Source organism: Thamnophis elegans, chromosome 4 (genome assembly GCF_009769535.1).
Source record: "Thamnophis elegans isolate rThaEle1 chromosome 4, rThaEle1.pri, whole genome shotgun sequence".
Taxonomy (NCBI): Eukaryota; Metazoa; Chordata; class Lepidosauria; order Squamata; family Colubridae; genus Thamnophis; species Thamnophis elegans.
Genome location: NC_045544.1, coordinates 52,675,083 through 52,695,925, shown reverse-complemented (window position 1 = coordinate 52,695,925; position 20,843 = coordinate 52,675,083). Strand labels below are relative to the sequence as shown.

Here is a 20,843-nt window from a genome sequence, read left to right as displayed (position 1 = left end):
AACTCTGGAAGCTAAAGTCTCTCTGCATCCTGTTTTCTTTAGAACTTAACTCTCTAGCTGTATTGAACCTGGTTATCAAAAGAATATTTCTTATATTAGATGAAAAGCATAAAAGAATCCTACACAGTATATAAGAAGGAAAAAAAGTGAGATGAATTGTGGGACTGTTGCTATTATAAGCACTTATACGAATTTCTATTGCCAGATACTCTCAGGGAGAGGCAGTCCTACAGGTAACCTGGCCCTGGGCCATGAAGGGCTTAAACGATGATTACCAGCACCTTGAATTGCACCTTGAAAACAATTGGAAGCCAGTGCAGGTAATACAGCAGTGGTGTTGCTTGGGTGAACCATGGGGTAGCCAGAACTGTGCATGCCACTCTATTCTGGACCAGTTACAAGTTCCAGATGGTCTTCAAGAGAATGCCCACATAGAGCATATTGTAGTAATCCAAAGAAGGAGGTGACTAAGGCATGGGTGACCACAAGGAAGGCCTCTTGACCCGGGAATGGATGCAACTGGTATAAAGCAGAATTGTTCAAAAGCCTCCTTGGCCACCAGGAAGAGCCACGAGTCTAAGAAGACCCCAATTTGAACACCAAATCTGTAGAAGGGGATGTAACCCCATCCAGACTCAGAGATGTCTACTCTCCTGACTCTCAGAGCCAAAATCCCATCAGCAGTCCATCTTGTTAGGGATGAGTCACAGCTGATTTCTCCCTATAGCCATCAGGTGCTGATCTATCGCCTGAACAGCATCATTTGCCTTGCATATGCATAATTGGCTATCATCAGAAAATTGAGGATCCCGAAACCCAGATGACCTCTCAGTGCTTCCATATAGATGTTAGATAGGAGGGGAGAGACCTTGAGGCATTCCATTTATAGGAGCCTAGGGCTGGACCTCTCTTCCCCCACTAGCACTGACTGGTACCACCAATGGAAAAGGAGGTGAACCACAGCAAAACTCTGCTCCACCCCCAGCGTCAGAAGCAGGTCCAGCAATATAACATAGCTGATGGCATCAGACAGCCGGAGATCCAGACAACCAGGGTGGACACTCCCCCACCGACACACACATCTTGAGCTCTCCAAAAATCATCCACAATGATCCACCAATACTGTCTTTAGATCAATAGCCCTTGTCTAAATCCTAATTGAAAAGAGTTCAGATAATCTGCTTCATCCAAGGCCATCTGTTGGCTGAGAGCTCACCAATCTTTTAACAACTTTCCTGAAAAAAAGAAGTTTGGCAACTGGACATAAGGTATCAAAAAGCATAGGATCCAAGGATGGTCTCTTGAGGAAGGGGCAAGAATGGTGGAACCACTCGCTCTAGCAAGTAGGCATTTACTGCTGCTTGGACCCAACCACATGCCAATTCCCTGGACGACTTAATCAACCGGGAGGTGGCAGAGCTCACAACATTAAGGTCCCGGTCCACTTCTTGAAGATTGACCAGTTCAAACTCTACCCAGATAAGCAAGCTAGGACATGCCTCAGTCACTTTCACTGGATCTGCCCAGCTAGGTTCATATTCCAAAGTGGAGCAACTTTATTTGATGGATACCTAGAATAATCCTCACAGTAACCCCACAAGTGTTCACCTATCCCCTGCTATACCCAGAAAGAGCCTGATTATCCAAAATAGGATTACCGGCCACCATCCGTATACACAATAAAAGCAGATAAGTCAGAGTGCTCTTCTGCTCTTAAGTGCCACAAAGTAAATCCTATTGCAGGCTGGTACCTGTGCATGATTTTCTTGCACCAGCAGCACTGTGTGCCTTGTGGTCATTTCATTTCCAAGAGCCTGGTCATAAGTCAAGGGTGCCTATGGGATCTACAACCAAAGTATCCACAAAGAGGCAATCTAATACAAGGGCCCTTGTCACATGCTCATTCCAGGCTGCAACAAAGCTGATCAAGCACCAGAGCAAGCTCAAGTTCTACTGGGATCCACCTGCCATGGACTAATTCAAAATGCCCAAACTCCCTGCAGTGGGGGGAAGTCCAGGAAACTCCAGGACCAAGAGGGAATGATCTGTTCATATCAAGGTACTGAGGTCCCCTAACCCACATCACTTTGCTACAGTCCCAAGCCAAACAGCAGATCTTATGCATGATCCCTTCTGCAAGTTGGGCTATTAATAAGCTGCTACTATGGTTCCATAAACTCCCAGACAACCTAAAATTTGAGGCCCAGAGAGGACTCCCAGGTTGGAGTCCTCCAGAACTATAAGCTTGGGAACTTCATTGTTGACTCTGCCATGAAGTCCAGGCCTTTGGGCAGGGCCACTGACACCCCATGGGGAGAAAGGTAGAAAAACAGCAAGATCCTTGAGACCCAACTTCACGAAGAACATGTCATATCTGGCTATCTTTGGGGCAGCACCCCTAAAAGTCACGAGAGGCTCCAGAATAATGATAGCCATTGCACCACCCCCATCCTGGAGTTGCATTTGGTGTCACGTTTGAAACAATGGAGGACACATTTCTGAGAAGATCAGCTTACTTATTTACCTCCTTTACCTCCCACTTAAATTTCAGTTTGGACTTCAAATGCTTGTAACCCTTGGGGACTTTGGAATGACTTCCCTTTCTCAAATGATATGCTCTTGTGTAGATGTCTGGTACCATATTTCCTATGGCAATAGGCGAAATCATATCCCCATCTGCCCACTTTCTTGCAATTATTTTTGAAACTATGAAATTTAGATCTACAAAACCCTGACGCAGGTCAAAGGGACCCAAGCTGCTAGTTTCCTACACTACGTTACCCACTGGAGAAGTTACATTATTCTTTGTGTAGTGCAACGTCAATAACGTTTCATTCTATCAGTCTTGTTATTTGAGCAGACACTATTTTGTAAAAAAAGAAAATATACTTGTGTGAAATTGGGGGGAATACACACTGGTGGCAGAGAAAGAAAAAGCTGCTGCTTATTGAATCTTGTGATGTGGTCACGTAGAAGTAAAACCCTTTGATATGAATTAGTAATTCATGCAGAATGTAAAGCAGAAGTATAAATGCCTACTTACTTTCTTTCTATTTCTGGTGTGGATGCTACACTGCTAAAGCCAAGGGATTCCTGGAAGAGAGATTCATTGCTTTGAGTTGAGGCTGAACAACCAAAAGCTTTATTATCTGATTGATGCAGGAACAAAAATAAAGAATTGAATCCCATTGTGCTTACTTCAATCTGGATTGCAGCTGTAGGGATGTGGAGCTGGCATCAGATTTCTCCTGAAACAGAACAGATGTCAAGTTAGTGAAACACACAAGTGTGGCAGTGTTGACAAGCAAAGTAGCAAGACAGCAAAACGAAGAACAAAATAGGACAGGAATGAGAGACCATCAAACTATCTCAGTTCGGATGCTTCCAGAACTGGCTAAAATACCCTGGTGTGATATGAAAGTAAATTCACAATTTCATTTTATTTATTTAAGTTTCCTCTAGGAGCTCAGTGACATGCATAGTATAACTTCTCCAACATCTGTTCAAAAACCACCCTGTGATGTTGGCTGGGGAGAGGTAGGGGGATTGGCTCAAAATTGTCCCTGAACTTTCACGGCTGACAGTGAACTTGAACCTTTTTGATTCAATATTTTAGCCATCATATCTCACAAGAACATCTCCATATATCCTGGATTACAGAAAGCAGTCATTCCATTGGATGAGAAAGCACTAGCAGTGATATGTTATTTTGGAAGTACTGTCAAACACTTGTCATAACATTTCTCTTACTTTTTTGTTTTTTATGCAATCTATGGTGGGAACACTAGATGGCTCAGTATACTGCACAGTTTTGCAGAAACAAAAGTAATGAGCAGAAGTGAAGAAATAAACAATCCTGTTAACATCTGCATCACCTTCTAAGTCTACTTCTCCAGATGTGGAAAACTGTGTACAGTTCTGGCTGCCACATCTTAAGAAGAATATAACAGAAATGGAAAAAACATTAAAGACTATAACCAAAATGACCTGGGGACTTGAACACATGTTCTTTGAGACACAACACTGAAGATTCTTTACCTCAAAAAACAAATGTGACTAAATGGAGACATGATCAAGATACATAAAATTATAGGAAGCAGACAAGAAAACATAATTCAAAATATAGCAGTAACAAACGGATGAACATCCTCACAAAGCCCCAATTAACTGATAATGAAGAAATGGTTACAAACGGTGGAAGAGGGTTTGATCTGAGTGCATATACAAAGACTATAACTTATAACCTGACTGGCACTTAACAACTGTTCAAAATTACAAAGGACAAAAAGATACTTACAATCCATCCTCAAAGTTATGACTGTGCACACAAAGACGCCTGAAGGCACATGATTGCATTTTGGACCTTAGCAACCAGTCATCATTTAGAACTGGTTGCTGTGTCCCATGGTCTTGTGACCACAATTAGCAGAAAATGGCAAAAATATCCATTGTATATGCTGGATTTGCTTAACAGCCATGGGACTGTAAAGTGGTCATAAATTGGGAATATGGTTGTGTGGTGTCTTGACTTACAACCAAAATTATGACCAAAATTCTGGCCTCCATTGTGGTTGTAAGTCAAGAATTACCTAGAAGAAGAAGAAGAAGAGGAAGAAGAGGAGGAAGAAGAAGAAGAAGAAGAAGAGAAGAAGAAGAAGAAGAAGAAGAAGAAGAAGAAGAAGAAGAAGAAGAAGAAGAGAAGAGGTGGTGGTGGTGGTGGTGGTGGTGGTGGTGGTGGTGGTGGTGGTGGTGGTGGTGGTGGTAGTTGACCAGCTCAAACATGTAAGTACTTTTCAAACAAAAAAACCAACAAGATTTGTGAATGGACTGCAAAAACCATAATCAGTTCAAGGAGAGACTAGAAAGGAGATGAAGGTAGACAACAATATATGACCTGTAGCATCAGAACATTTTCAACCTACACACAGCCCTAAACCTAATTCAGTCCAAGAAGTTTATAATTTCCCTATTGGCTTCTGCAGTGCCTTTTCCTTCCATAAAGGAAACAAATTCACATTCCTCTGAAATTTGTAATTAGCTTTAATGTCATTGATTTGGAGAGATGGAAACAAACAACTTATGAATATGAAGTTTGGTGATGTTTTTTCTTCTGAGTTGAAAAGGGCTAATGAAAACATTAGCAACAATTAAGTTAGAGTGTCTTCCTTTTCTTGCCAAAGCAAAGTTCCATAGAAAGCAGATGTATGCAACTTCCCCTTTCTTCATTAAACCAAGCTAACTATCCAGCTGGAAAAGCAATGGGAACATTACTAAGGTTCTTCTTTTGTCCCCTGTCATCCCACCTCCAATGACATAAAGCAGGCAGAAAAGGAACGGGACACCTCTGCAATTCTGCAGAATCCGGTTCATTTAGGTTTCTACTGAGTGTCAAGGAAATAAAAGAGAGGGGACATTTTACCAGACATTGCAACTCAATCCACACAACGTGAGAAAGCAAATCCTGCTGGGCATGAAGAGTAATTTTTCTTGCTGGCTTCTGGGTAGCAAATGTTTGGCTTTGTTGAATTTAATCAGAACTTTAAAAAGGCAGGGTTGTGCTAGAGCTGCTTTTACCTTAGATATGATCTATATTAATTCAAATTACCTTTTATCTTTTTAAAGGAGATACTTGGATTAGCTAAACTGACTATAAACAAGATTTACTATGCACAGCGGATATTATTGTGAAGGGAAGGTAGAACAGATTCTTCCCTCCTCCTCAAACCCTCTTAGGGAAAGACCAGCTGCATCCTGTGCTAACAAATCCAGATTCTGCTCTGTCTCTCTTTCTCTTGTTACAGCCTGAGTAACTTATCTTGTCCTCACAAGTAAAAAGCCACAGTGTTCTTTGCAAAAAGTAAGCAATGGAATTTGAGAGAGGGGGGGGAGGGAGGGAGGGAGAAAGGGAGAGGGGGCACTGGTTGATAAATAATACAAATACCTGAGAGGGACATTATTTTGCTTAATAAATGTTTGCTTTGTCCTGCTTACAAGTGATGGCTCTACATGTAGCACATTATTTGTAATTTCTGAATGATAATGAAAAGCTCTTGTAGACTATGTGTATTAGACAATGTGTAAACTTCATAAAAGAGACACGGTGGCTCAGTGGCTAAGACGCTGAGCTTGTCGATCAGAAAGGTCAGCAGTTTAGCGGTTCGAATCCCTAGCGCCATGTAATGGAGTGAGCTCCCATTACTTGTCTCAGCTTCTGCCAACCTAGCAGTTCGAAAGCATGTAAAAATTCAAGTAGAAAAATAGGGACCACTTTGGTGGGAAGGTAACAGTATTCTGTGTGCCTTCAGCATTTGGTCATGCTGGCCACATAACCATGGAGACGTCTTTGAACAGTGCTGGCTCTTCGGATTTGAAACGGAGATGAGCACCACCCCCTAGAGTTTGGAACGACTAGCACATATATGCAGGGGGAACATTTACCTTCATAAAAGTAGCATGGAATGCACTCTTCCTCTGGGTTAAAGAGTTACCTTAACTTTGAATTTGCTTCAGTGAATATGGCAGATATTATGTTGAAATTTAAGCTATTGTCAAAAGTGCTTCAAAATTGTTTTTTAAATAGTAATTTTATTAAGATGTATCATTACAACAAGAATAAAAACTAATACAAAAACCTGAAATAAAAAGTAGAAGATGTAAAAAATGGGAGAAATAGAGAAATAGAAAATAAAAAAAAATAAAAATATATAAAAGGAAAAAAAGTAATATATAAATAAGTAATTTCCCACCTTCATCACAGTAAGTATGATAATTTAAATAACTTATTACATTCTCTTAAAATATGATCATTTTCCCCATATCCCCAAACTTCCTAAAACATCATCATTTCAGGTCTGATATCAACAAATCCAATAAGGATTACTAGGGATAGCAATTTATCTATTTTAACCTTGAACAAATAAAGCAACTTTATATTCCTTTTACTTTTAACAGTTTTGATCTTTAATACTTTAATAATGTCCCAGAATTTTACTTCATTTTTTTCTTCTCAAAAAATTCTTTAAACTTTAAGATGCCTGTTTTGCAAATCCAATATAGAAAATTATCCTTGTTATTCTCTTGTTTTATTGTTTAAATACCCCTTTTAATTATTAGACACAAGCCAGTTTCTTTTGTATGACCAGCATAACATCTTTTCCCACATTATTTTTGTAGCCTGTCATTTTTTAATCCATTTTCAACTCAGTCTCAATCTTGTCAGCAGAACTTATTCCTCTTCCATAACACATTGAATATCTATAGAGTCAGACGCTATTAAAATTAGCTTCTGGGTCCATTGTTAAAAAATATCCTTCAATATATCCAATCTGCAAAATATTTTTATCCATTCTTTGTTCTTTAATTGTAATCTTTAGTTTTTTTCTAATTGTAATCACTAATCCTAGTGTCGAATTTTAAAATCTTGGTAGAACACAGGTGAAAAGTTGTGGCAGAAGTAAGATGTTCATGGTCTCTAAAGTGACCACTGCCTTGGCATCTCATTTCATTTTCAATCTCTGAGGGGAGATGTCCCTTATCCTTTGTCATTATGTAATAACTTCCCTGTCCAGGTGAAATAGACTGGGTGAGAAAGCCTATTAGGTGATATCCCAGGCAACTCAGGAACCCCAATAGATTCCAGGAGGTATTTAAGAAGTTTTCAGGGAACTGTTAGGCAGTTCTGTTGCATGCCTGGTTAGTCACTGTCAATAGCAAACGACGTAGGCTCATGTGTGCTCATTTCAGGTGGTTCCTTGGTTTATTAAAGAGCTCTAGCAGACAAATTAGAAGCACCTTCTAAAATTCATCTGTATATTCTTTAAATTCAAATAACTAATAAATAAAATATAAGGAACACGTGAGAAAACAGTGGAGGAAAATCAAAAATACAATTTGCCAACACAAGTATCATCTCAAGATTTGGGCCTACAACATCATAATAATAGAGATAAAGTACTCTAACCTCATCTACTTTATTGTATCAATGGCCTTTTTTAGTGAAACGTCTCTTTTCCAGATTTAACATCAGGTAGATCTCCCACCTGGCCACTATACTTTGTACAGCAGTTTGCTAGTAAGTCATTGTTAGTGCCTAGGTTTCAAAGGACACAGTGCCAGCAATCCTGAAACTAGCTATGTTGCATATTGTTCTCAAGAAGCCCTCCTTGCACTGGCTTTTTTTTTTTGACAACGACTGCCCAGTGTAACCTTTAGAAAATTTTATTGAGACAGTAGTCAGGATGCAGCTATGGTGTGCTTTGAAAGAGGCAATTTAGTTGTTAGTTATGATTCAGCTTAAGGTATGTGACAGAGACAACACTGATTGTTCTAGCATATTACCTCTGTCAGAATCTAGATAGGGATAATGTGTCCCTTCTTTTAGACCTTTCTTTGTCCTTCCATCCAGGTGATCACTATATCCTTCTAGACTACTTACAAAATTAAATTGGAACTATGACAGGTTTTTAAATTAAAAACCAATTAAAATCAGGTATTTTAAAAAAACTAGAATGTGGAAACAATGACACATCTCTATGAAAAATCATCCTTACAACATATAACCATTTATTTAAAATGAACATAAGCTTATATGAGAAATGTTGCACAATGCTTATAATTCGTACAATTTGAATCCATATTATAAAATTTACAAACAAAAACAGAGATTTTCCAATAGTTCCAATTACTAAAGCATGTATTTTACGTTTGTCTGCACTAACCCAAGCTGTCCTTTTCAGCCCTCATAGTACGACATGGGAGGGACACCATTGACCGGGGGGGGGGGGGGGTTTGATTAATTTTTTTAAAAAATCAGGACTTTTCAGCCCCATTCCAAAAACCTTCCTGTAAATAGTCATAAAATATAATTATATGAATTAAATGCAGTCTTATTCAAGAATATAAATTATTGGCTATTTTTTAAAAAATAAATGTAATATAGGCAGTCCTCAATATACAACAGTTCATTTAGTGACAGTTCAAAGTTACAACGGCACAGAAAAAGGACTTATACTGTTTTTCACACTTATGACCATTGCAGCATCCCCATGGTCACGAGATTTACATTCAAATGCTTGGCAACTGACATAGATTTACGACAGTTGCAGTTTTCCAGAGTCATGTGATTCCCATTCGCAGCCCTCTGACAAGCAAAGAATGGGGAAAGCAGATTCACTCAACAACCATGATACTAATTTAACTGCAATGATTCACTTCACAAATGTGGCAAGAAAAATTGTAAAATGAGGCAAAACTCAATAAATTTCTCACTTAACAACATAAATTTTGGACTCAAGTGTGGTCGTGCATTGAGGACTAGCTGCACTTATCTTCAGTATTACTTCATTCTGCTGTAGCATTAATTTCATATAGAACAAGCTTGTTCTTTCAGAATTGTGGAATTGTTATATAACTGTCTACCTTTAGAAAAGTTTCTCTTGAGTTAAACTCAGCTCCTATAATTTTATTGATGTGTCGTAATTTTCTTAGCAGTAGTATGGAAATTGTCATTGTTGCTTTTGGACAATTTTTAATATTTTCCTATGAAATATACAGTACTGAGATTCCCAGGTGGGTTCCCCTCCAATTATTAGCCAGGTTCAACCCTGCTCATCTTTTTGAGAGCAGGCAAAAACAGCCAGGTTACATCCATACAAATTGAAAGCTAAATGGGAAAAACAACAGTTTCAAAAATAACCTGGCAGTTTTTGAATATGTTTATGGTTTCTCCAGGAACTGAGCTAGACTCAAGGAAGATTATATCTTGTAAAAGGAATTATAGGGAAAACACTGAAATAGTTTCATCAGCAGAAGCATGTCTGCTTGATTCAGCAACAAGTATTATTAAATTCAGTGAGGCTCCTGTTGTCTTCTAGCCTCCTTCAAGCCAATTCGCTCAAGATCTGCACCTCTGTACTGAGACTTCAATTCCCAAAATTCTCACGCAGGCATTTAAATCTGTTGTTTAGGAATTCTGGGCACTGTAGTCTCCATTCTGCCAGGTTGGAAAATGCATTGATACTACTGAATGTATTTATGTAGGATCCAATTATGCTCTGCAGAGTTGTGTATACTGTATGGGAGAAATTCTGGCAAATGGGACGGAGCAAGCCGGAGGGGGTGTGTGGGGCTTACAGGGCCGTCTGGAGAGGCGAGCTTCCCGGAGGCTAGTCTCCCGCACCCCACGCCCTCCCCTCCAGCTGGGTGACACCGCCGAGCTCTTTGCCACCAGCGATTCTCAGTGCTGCTGGAAGAAAGAGGCGGGCATGGAGTTTGGCCACCTCCATTGCCCGATCCCCGTTGGCCCCGCAGCCCCCGCCGGTTCCCTTTTACCCACACCACCTCCGCCACACCCCTGCCTCGGACAACCACCGCCGCTCGTGGCTCTGCCAACCTCTCGCCCTCCCCTTGTCCTGGGCTCTCCTCATGGTCTCTCATCTTGTTTCCGAAGGGGAGGGGTCCCTGTCCACCTGCAGCCTGTCACCCTTTCCACCCCCACTCATCCCCTCCTGAAAAAGGAAGGAAGGAAGGAGGGAGGAGAAGGAGACCGGAGGCTGGTCTCCCGCACCCCATGCCCTCCCCTCCAGCCGGGCGCCGCCGCCAAGCTCTTTGCCACCAGCGACTCTCGGAGCTGCTGGAAGAAAGAGGTGGGCATGGAGTTTGTCTGTCCCCCCGACTCCACCTTGCCCGGTCACACGCCCTTGCTCTGCGGAGGGCTTGCACGGTGAAGAAGACGTTTGGAGTGTCGGTGCCAGCAGGCAGGCAGGCAGGCGGGGCGCAGAGGGAGGGAAGCGCCGCTGCAGATAGCTCGAGGTGGCGAGGCTTGTCAAATACGACTCTCCAGCCACCTGGAAGGAAACAGCAAGTCGAAGGGTGGGCTGCTGCACCCCGTGAGCAAAGGGACCGTGGGGGGGGGGGGGCACAAGACCGCTTCGTTTCTGGCGGGTAGTTCTAAGTGAGCAGAAAGAAAACCATGTGCAATTCAGTAAGGCTTACTCCTTAATATGTTAGTTCAGGACTTACAGCTTAATGGCGTTGGTTTTTCCATATTATATCTTTTCAATTTACTACTGCATAGCAACGTTGTGAGCTATAGTGCAGAATCCCAATGCTATTGCGAGTAGGATAAGTCTTCCTTTGAATATCTAGGCTTTCTGAAAGCATCGAACTGAGAGATTAAATATTTGTCTCAACAGATTGGGATGAGTGACATTCTCGTTCCTACAGAGACGGCTATTCTTTAGGCAAAGCTACAGCGCTTTTTGTCCTCCTTTGGAAGCCGTCTCTCATGACGTTTGTGAACCAATCAAGAGTGTGGCTTTGGAAACCTGTGGCATGATCATGCTGCGCGGGAGCGAGTATTTCTCCCCCGAATATGGAGGATGTAGTAGGCAACTTGTATGTATCCTAGAAAATCAGTAAGACCCGCTGGTGGCCCCTATCTGCCACGGCCTTGCAGCCTTTTTATATTGGTAAAAATAAAATTTTTAGAAAATATCGGGACTTTTTAAGAACGTGGCCGGACGCGGGACAAATTGTGCGAATTGTGACGGTCCTGCCAAAATCGGGACTCTAGTCACTTAATTTGTATCTAAATGAAAACATTTTACACTGAATGTAGCATAAATGAGGAGAAGGAGGACGAATTATGGAGAATTAGTTAGAGCTGAATTTTCTAATAGATGTTTCATTTTTAAAAAGCAAACAAAACCCCACTTTTAAATGCAAGCAATTTGCATATCTATTTATTTTTCTTAATATAAAACATCTAATTCCATCAATTTGTCAAGGAATTACCGGTATATAATTTTCTCATTTAGGAAGTCCAGAAATTATATATCCAACTTTTTGACAAACAGCAGATTGAAACATAAATTTTTGAATCCGGTAAAACAAATTATGCCAAACAGTGAAATCAAGTGATGTAAGTAATGCTTCACAATGACACTCAATTAAAAGCACATACTGGAATAGGCCCAGTCTTGCTTCATTGTGTAACTGAAATGAAAACTGTTATCAAAACCATACAGCTAAAGAAAGCTAACAAATCCAGCAGATTTCAGTTACACAATGAAGCAAAACATTAATCCCTTCACTTCATCTCTGAAATGACGTCAAAAAATGAAATAAAAATGAACAATAGAGCACACGGACCCTAGGATTCTGCAGTCATTACTGCGTTTTGTGGGCTGACAAGTCTAGTAACTATATAAGCCAGGAAAAATACTGTCTAATATAAAAACTGCAACTGATGTTAAATCTGACCTCACAGTCAATTATACTAAATGAAGATTTATTTCATCCTAACAAAGATTATTAAACTAAAAACTGGAATACTTTAACTACCATGGGCAAGTAAGTAGTGACATGGTCATTTAGGGTGTATTTTAAGGACTACAAAACTCTAATTACCATATTAAGGTTTTGTTAAACTTACATTCTGGTATTAAAATATCCTGATTTTCATTATCTGACAGTTCCAACCTTCCCAAGCCAAACAAAGAGAGACAGAAATGAGATGATAATCTGAGTTATGCATTTTATTTTGTACTTTGCTATATTTCCTAATATGATTCTTTCAGCATTGTTTCTATTTCATAAACTTTATACTGATCTCTTTTGCTTTGGATGACATATTAACCCCTTTTTTTAACAAAATATATATTTTCTTTTTCTTTCATACCTTTGCTAAAATAAATTCCGTACTAAATAATAACTAAAGCAGAAGTATTAACTTCTCTGTGACATCCAGATTTTGGAAGAGCACAAATTTATGAGTTCTCTATACTAGACTCCATTCGCCCTATGGTATGAAATAGAGAAGAGAAATTATATCACTTACGGTTAATAAATTCATTACAATAGACTTAAGGAATCGATAACATGCCAGCATGATATAAAAACACCTGCTTCTAAAATTTAGCTCTAACAGCAGTGCTACATGACCAAACTCATTTCTAAAGCATGCCTGCAGGTACAAATGAAAAGAACAATTTTTTTTTCCAAACATGCAATTAGTATTTTCACAGCTGGATAAATCTTCCATCCAGCTGCTGGAGTGGGGCCTCTTTTTGAAAATAAACTGTACTGTCAAAAACAAAGACATGCCTGGAAATATAATATGGCCCAATTGTTACAATGTGGGCTTGGAGGAAAATTTTGGATTTGCTTTTTGACTCATGTAGTGGATTGCATAACAATGAAATCAACAATCCATAATAAAACTTAGAAGGAAAAATCTTTCATACTTTTAAAATAAAAGGGCTTCTTGCAAAGGATTTTACTAAAGCTCATATATTTCATGACTGTGATTCAAGAATTCCATTTGGCCCAGAATAGCCATCATTTATAACTTGATGTACCTTCCTACTGAATTTACATTGATCATGTTGTCTTTTGTAGGTGGCTCTACAATTGTAAAGAACACTGTTCAAAATTGTTTGTTTGTTTATTCGTGTCAGAAGCTCCACAATTAAAACAAGGCATATGATATGACATAAGAGCCGAGGTGGCGCAGTGTTTAGAGTGCAGTACTGCAGGCCACTTCAGCTGACTGCCATCTGCAGTTTGGCGGTTCAAATCTCACCGGCTCAAGGTTGACTCAACCTTCCATCCTTCCGAGGTGGGTGAAATGAGGACCCAGACTGTGGGGGCAATATGCTGACTCTGTAAACCGCTTAGAGAGGGCTGAAAGCCCTATGAAGCAGGTATGTAAGTCTACTGCTATTGCTATTGCTATAAAATTTGAAGTATAAAATACAGATTAAAATATATACAGATTAAACAGATCTGGCCCAGAAACTAGCAATGTTAATTGCATTCTGTTGCGCTTCCATGAGATCCTCAAGTGGGACACAAAGGGCAGGTATACATATGTATTGTTGTCTGCAACGTCACCACAATCGCAATGAGCAAAAGCAACCAAGAGCATCCAAAGTGTAGCGAGGTGCTCATTTCCATTTCAAATGGCTACTGGCAGGCATCTCGCAAGATCCAGCTGTTTCATGAACCTGGCACAGACAATATGGTGGCTGGGGAATCTGGGAGTTAAAGTACACAAGTCTTAAAGTTGCCAAGTTTGGAGACCCCCCAGGCTATAAGCTTCCTATCTCATAACTTCATGCAGCACTATACAAAATACAATATGTAACCTCACTCCCCAAACTAATACCAATGGCAGTATGTTGGTATTATCAAGAGATTAAAAACTCCTCTTCAAAAGGACATTACAGGCTAAAACAGAATATTTTCATTTGTTTAAAAATTCAAGAAATGTAATCATTGATTGATATTCCATCTCACACAAGAGTTGACTTATAAACACTATACCTAGTTTCCTGAATGTTACTGGAAAGTTTACTTTCTCAAGTGGGAGTTGGCCAGTGTAGTCAACATATCTGCTCTTATTATAATAGACTTTTAGTTTCTTGGATAAACAAGAAAGCAAAGAAGGGTTGAAGACTCTCTGATGCATTGCAAAAGTACTGCATTTATCTGCTGCTGACAAAATGTAAGTATGTGCCTAGTGCAATGAAGTCCTCAATTGCCTTTGAAGCCATGATAGTAACCTATGGTTTCCTAAACCTCAATTACAGAGTCCCACTCCTGAGGTGCTATGCTGTGAAAAAAAAAGTAGAAATGAACATCCTCTAATGAAAAAACCAATGTGCTATAAAAGGGGGGTTATTACCTACAGGATAAAAGTCTGCATTTAGTCCAGGGACTTTTTGCTTAGTTGCCGACGTATGTGGACCAAAACCCAAATAAAGGTTTTGATTTTGTTGAATAAATAGTACAGCATATTTTAGTGTTTCAAGGGAAAATTTCTTAAAGGAAAAGGAAGGCAGGGGTGCGGATGCTGGGCTGGCATTGAAAATGGGAAGCCTTAAATTTCGAGGAACTCTGGAAAGAATGGCGGGTAGACATGGCTAGCAAGCAAGATGGACCTAGCCCAGTAATGATTAACCTTTTCTGGATGCTCAAAGTGCACGTGGATATAAGCATGCGTGTCAAACCTCCAAAGTGCAATGTGTGTGTGGGCCCCCAGCACGTGCTTCGCCCCTGCACTTGTGTCACATGCCCCCCCATGTGTGCCCTGACCGTACGCATGCCGGAAGAGACCCGAAGACCAGCTGGTGGCAGGAGGTGAACGTACATGCATGGCGGAGCTGAACTGAGGTGACAGTGCTGCGTGCTCACAGGAGAGGATGCTGTGTGCCACCTCTGGCATGTGTGCCATAGGGTGGCCATCACAGACCTAGCCCATGTCTCCATCACAGATTTATGTTTTAATAAAGAACAATTCTTCATTATGTTCAACTCAATGTCCTTGAGTTGGATTGCACATTATTTACATAGCTGAGACATATTATTTCCAGGGCAAATCTGGAGAAAATTGTTGAAGAAGAGATTGAGGACAGAATCTGCGGAACGGACATACCAAAGGATAGGATCTACCTGAGCAGCTGATCCTCCAAGGATCAGTATGAAGAAAAAAAATCAAGATTTTATCACCCTGAGAATAGGCACTACCAGTAAGAATATTGCTGACCGAATGGTAAGCTTTAACTCAAAATTAGGGTAGGGTAGATAGGAGGTAGAACTAGAGCAATAGATTAAGTCAAACATATAGACTATAATATTATTAGAGAGGAAAAAGTTCAATTTTACTACAGTTTGGAATAGCATTAAAAATGGGAGAGACCAACCTTGGTTTCTTTAATCAGAACTTTACTAACTCTCTGGGAAACTGAAAATAACATATTTGCTTTTACAACGTGTTTGCATAAAAAAGAAAAATTTGAAATCGAGTTTTGCACCGAGTTTCTATCAAATCCTGAGAATCCAGAGGCTGTCTTTGTGGTAGATTCTTCTCATGCTGAACCTTCTAGAAGCAAGATATTCATGGTTGGGACTTTGTGGTCATTAAGTCACAGCTTTGTCTAGGATGAAATCATAGACTCCACGGAGCTACAGGACCAGATAGTGTAATCTAAATAACTGGGTGGTGCTGTGAATTGTTACAGATGCTCATTGTTTCGTTCATTTTATTTCTTCCCAGAGTTCAGGGCAACATATATAACTCTTCCCCCCTCTAATGTTTCCTCACAACAACCAACCTGTGTGGAAAGTTGGGCAAAAAGAGAATGACCTAAAGCTGTGAATGGATTTGAATTTGTATCTCCCTGCTTCTGGTTCAATGACGTGCCACACTGGAATCAACGGTGAGGTCTTGAAAGCCAGAAAGAGGTCTTAAAATTTATGTCATTGGGCAAGAAAATAAGTAAAGACAGATTAGAAATGTCAGAAATAAAAGCCAAAATAAAAGACATAATCCTCATGCAGAGGAAATCTCAGAACAGAAGGAGAATATCAGAACAGTTTGATCAACAATTCTCTCACTATAACCGTGATGGCAAACCAATGGTACGCGTGCCATAAGTGGCACACAGATCCTGCTCTGCGGGCATGCGAGCTGTCACCCCAGCACAGCTCCACCGCAAATGCGCACGCATCTCCCACCGGCCAGCTGGTTTTCAGGTCTCTGCGGCACATGCGCAGGCTACATGCAACAGATGCATATGCATGTGCGTGTGGAGCATGTGGGGGTGGCAACACATACGTGGGGTTGTGCATGCATGCACGGGGCAGGACGTATGCAGGGGCACATGCATTGCATTATAGGTGCATGCATGCACGCTTTTGGCATGTAACGACAAAAAGTTGGACCTCAAGGGTCAAGTGGGTCTGCTGCTAACGTACCTGCCTCCTAACTGCGTTGCAGCAGCCCTCCCCTCGCTCCTCGAGTCGATAGCCGAGCTGGCAGTTGAGTTCCCCAGACTTATGGTTCTGGGGGATTTCAATCTGCCTTCGCTCAGTGATCACTCTGACGGAGCGCAGGAGTTCATGGCTTCCATGACAACCATGGGCTTGACCCAAGTAATCCGAGGACCGACCCACTCCGCGGTCACACGCTTGACCTCGTATTCCTCTTGGAGCAGTGGATTTGTGACCTTGGGTCTGAGGGGTAGTGAGATCTTGCCCCTGTCATGGTCAGACCACTACCTATTGAGGCTTGACTTTCGGAGACCAAACCCCCACTGCTAGGGAGGAGGAGCCGACCAGGTGGTTCCGCCCAGGCGGACTTATGGACCCTTTGGGGTTCCAGACGGAACTTGGGGTTATTCCTGAGACTCTCAGCACGCAGTCCTGGCGGAGACTCTGGTTGCTGCCTGGAACCTGGCAGCGACGAAGTCTCTCCAACTGGATTGCGCCTCTACGTCCGCTCCGAGGCAGTGGATCCCGGAGGGCTCCTTGGTTTACTGAGGAACTCCGGGAGAGGAAGCGCCAAAGGAGACTGCCTAGAGCACTTATGAGGTCCAGTAAATCCGAACCGAACCGAGCACGATTTAAACAACCTGACCAGAGAGTACATTTCGAGCAATTAGGGACGGCTAAGAGAACACATATTGCCTCTCTGGTTGCGTCTGCTGAGTCGCGCCCAGCCGCCCTGTTTAGGATAACCCGTTCCCTCCTAAATAGGAGGGATACGGGCGATCCGCTGCAGGGACAGGGCTGAGGATTACGTCCAATTCCTCGCGGACAAGGTTGCTCGGTTCCGGGCGGACCTGAGACTCCAATTCTGCAGAACCAGCCGAGGCACTAAGGGATGATCTGGTAAGCCATCGCTGGGTTGAGTTTCAAGCTGTTACCCCTGAGGATGTGGACAAGGCGATGAGAGCTGTAGGAGCCTCCACATGTGTGCTGGACCCGTGCCCCTCCTGGCTGGTTGTAAACAGCAGAGAGGTGACACGAGGCTGGATCCAGGCGGTTGTTACCGCCTCTCTACGGGAGGGGGTCTTTCCCCCGCTCTAAGGCGGCGGTGGTGAGACCCCTCCTGAAGAAACCATCCTTGGATCCAGCTGTTTTAAATAACTATCGTCCGGTCTCCAACCTCCCCTTTGTGGGGAAGGTTGTTGAGAAGGTGGTGGCCTTTCAGCTCCAGCGATCCTTGGAGGAAGCCAGTTATCTCGATCCTTTCCAGTCAGGCTTCAGACCTGGCTGCAGCACAGAAAACCGCTTTGGTCGCGTTGACCGATGATCTCTGGAGAGCCAGGATGAGGCCACGCCTCCATCCTGGTGCTCCTTGACCTCTCGGCGGCTTTCGTACCATCGAACCATGGTATCCTTCTGCGACGAGCCTGCGGGAGGTGGGGGTGGAGGCGCTGTGTTACAGTGGTTCTCTCTTACCTCTTGAACAGGTCGCAGTCGGTGTTAGTTGGGGGGCAGAGATCGACCCTAGGCCCCTGAATTATGGGGTGCCGCAGGGTTCAGTCCTGTACCCCCCTCCTGTTTAACATCTACATGAAGCCGCTGGGTGAGATCATTCGACTGGCAAGGGGATAAATACCACCAGTATGCGGACGATACCTCAGTTGTATCTCGCCCCGTGCCAACTCACGAAGCGATGGATGTGATGAGCCAGGGTCTTGAGGCTGTTAAAGACGGCATGGGGGTCAACAAACTTGTGCTCAATCCAGAAAAGACCGAGTGGCTGCTGTGTTCCCTCCCGCAATTGGCCAAGTGTTCACATCTCTCAGGCTGGGGGGTCAAACTGTACGCCCCTCAGACCAGGGTTCGCAACTTGGGAGTCCTCCTGGACCCACAGCTGACCTTCGAACATCATTTGTCAGCTGTGACCAGGGGGGCATTTGCCCAGGTTCGCCTGGTGCACCAGTTGCGTCCCTACCTGAACCGGGAGGCCCTCACAACAGTCACTCGTGCCCTTGTGACCTCTAGGCTGGAATACTGCAATGTGCTCTACATGGGGCTGCCCTTGAAGAGCATGTCGGCGACTTTCAGCTAGTCCAGAATGCGGCCACGCGAGCGATCGTGGGTGCACCTCCCTTCACCACGTAATACCTATCCTCCGCGAGCTGCAATGGCTGCCTGTTGATCTCCGGGTGCACTTCAAGGTGCTACTTATCACTACAAAGCCCTTCATGGTAGTGGACCTGGTACTTGAGAGACCACCTACTGCCAAGTACCTCCACTAGACCGATACGATCGCATCGATTAGGCCTCTCCGAATTCCATCATCAGCCAGTGCAGACTGGCAACTACCCGGAGGAGAGCCTTCTCGGTGGCTGCTCCGACCCTCTGGAACGAACTCCCGCTGGAGATTCGGACCCTCACCACCCTCCAAGTCCTTCCGCGCCGCTTAAAGATCTGGGCTGTCCCGCTGGCCTGGGGTTAATATTCTAACCACCACCCGAATTGTGTGACTGTTGTGTTTTCTTTTTAATACGTTGTATTGTCTTCATGTTGGAAAATGTGTTGTCCTCCCCCCCCCCTTTTTGAACTGTGAGCCGCCCTGAGTCCCCCCAGGGAAAAAGGCGCGGACATACAAATAAAGTGGGGAAAAAAAATAAATAAAAAATAAAGGTTAGCCATCACTGCACTATAACATTCAGATTTCACCATGATGGTCTAGAAGCTCAGGCCATGACTTTACATTTCATATCCCATCTGAAAATATTCTGAACCAATGTATTTATTGTTACCATGTTACGGTCACCAAAGATGCATTCAACATGAATTAAAGTGTCTTTGCTTAACAAACCTTAATATCTAGGTTTTCCTGTTATTAGTCTTCCCTCCCTCCCATTCTTTCTTCAGACTTGAGTTACTGCCAGATTGTGAAACCACTGTAGCAAAACATGATAATCTGGGGTTTAAATTTCTGAGAATGAGTTCTTGTAATTCATTTGCTACAAGCCTATCGGATAAATCCTTGAAGTCTTTACATAGAGTTCAGACAATGGGGCTGTTGTCTGGATACCAAAATATGTGGTGTTGTTATCTCTAGTTAATTACTCATTCTCTAAAACTCTCTGGTGGCATTGCAACAACTACATGGCCTTGCCTGCTTGTTGTTAACCCAGCTGCTTTTCTTGCACATATTCAGTTTAACCAGCAGTGGTTAACATTTTATTCTTTTGGCTAATGCTTTCTATCATCTCAGATTGCGTATATGAGAACTTGTACAACATTGGGTTTTCATTGAAACAGAAAGCCCAAGTGAGATACAGGCATTTAGAATATTTCACTTTAGTTCTGGGAATAATTCTGCTGTGTTAGTTCTAATTTTAACAGCTTTAGAGTGTTTGGTTAGCCCCGTGGTTATGATTCTAATAATAAAAATACAAGGAAGCACACTTGGTAGTGAATTCACTTTCCTTCCCCCCACCCCACAACCTTTTCTCTCCATTGAAGAGAGAAGGCTCTGCCAGTGAAAACTTGCACAGCCCCCCCCCCCCCAACTCCATTTTTGACCATGACGGCCTCCTGCAGCCCATTGTGTGCTCCCCCTCAGCTCCATTTTTGCTGCCACAGGGCTGCAGGAATTTGTGATGGTTGAAAATAAAGATCTATTTTTGTTGGTAGAGAAACCATGGGCCAGCCCTTAACTGTTTCCAGGGCATCCCTGCGGGCCAGATATAAGCATGATACCCCTTAAAGGCAAAAAAATACTCTCTATCAGCTGATGAGCTACTACTAACTTATGAGTCAATGCGTTTGCCCAAAGCATCTGAAGGACTACTTGTGTACAGAAACAAAGTTCCTCACTCCTTGAGGTGGTGAACCAAGCACGTTCTCTGGCAACTTAGCACCACTGCTTGGAGGACTTTCCCAGAGCATCTCTGTTGGCATGGGGATTTGTAGCTCCTTCATTTCATGGGCAGCCCCATGAAGACAACTAGTTATGCTGAGTCTTGTGAATGGTTTGTCTGATTCAGCTCTTTGGGGATGGTTGCTTTGCTCATGTCAATAGGCCTTGCAAAGCA

At 42.5% G+C, this 20,843-nt stretch overlaps 1 protein-coding gene across 1 annotated transcript in view; it reads right to left on the bottom strand.

Annotated features, from left to right (window-relative positions):
• SASH1 (SAM and SH3 domain containing 1) overlaps positions 1-20,843 on the bottom strand; it is a 223,751-nt gene that overhangs the window by 107,937 nt on the left and 94,971 nt on the right. Inside the window, 2 exon segments of the mRNA XM_032216012.1 lie at positions 3,044-3,112; positions 3,199-3,248. Of these exon segments, the coding sequence (XP_032071903.1) occupies positions 3,044-3,112; positions 3,199-3,248 (119 nt within the window).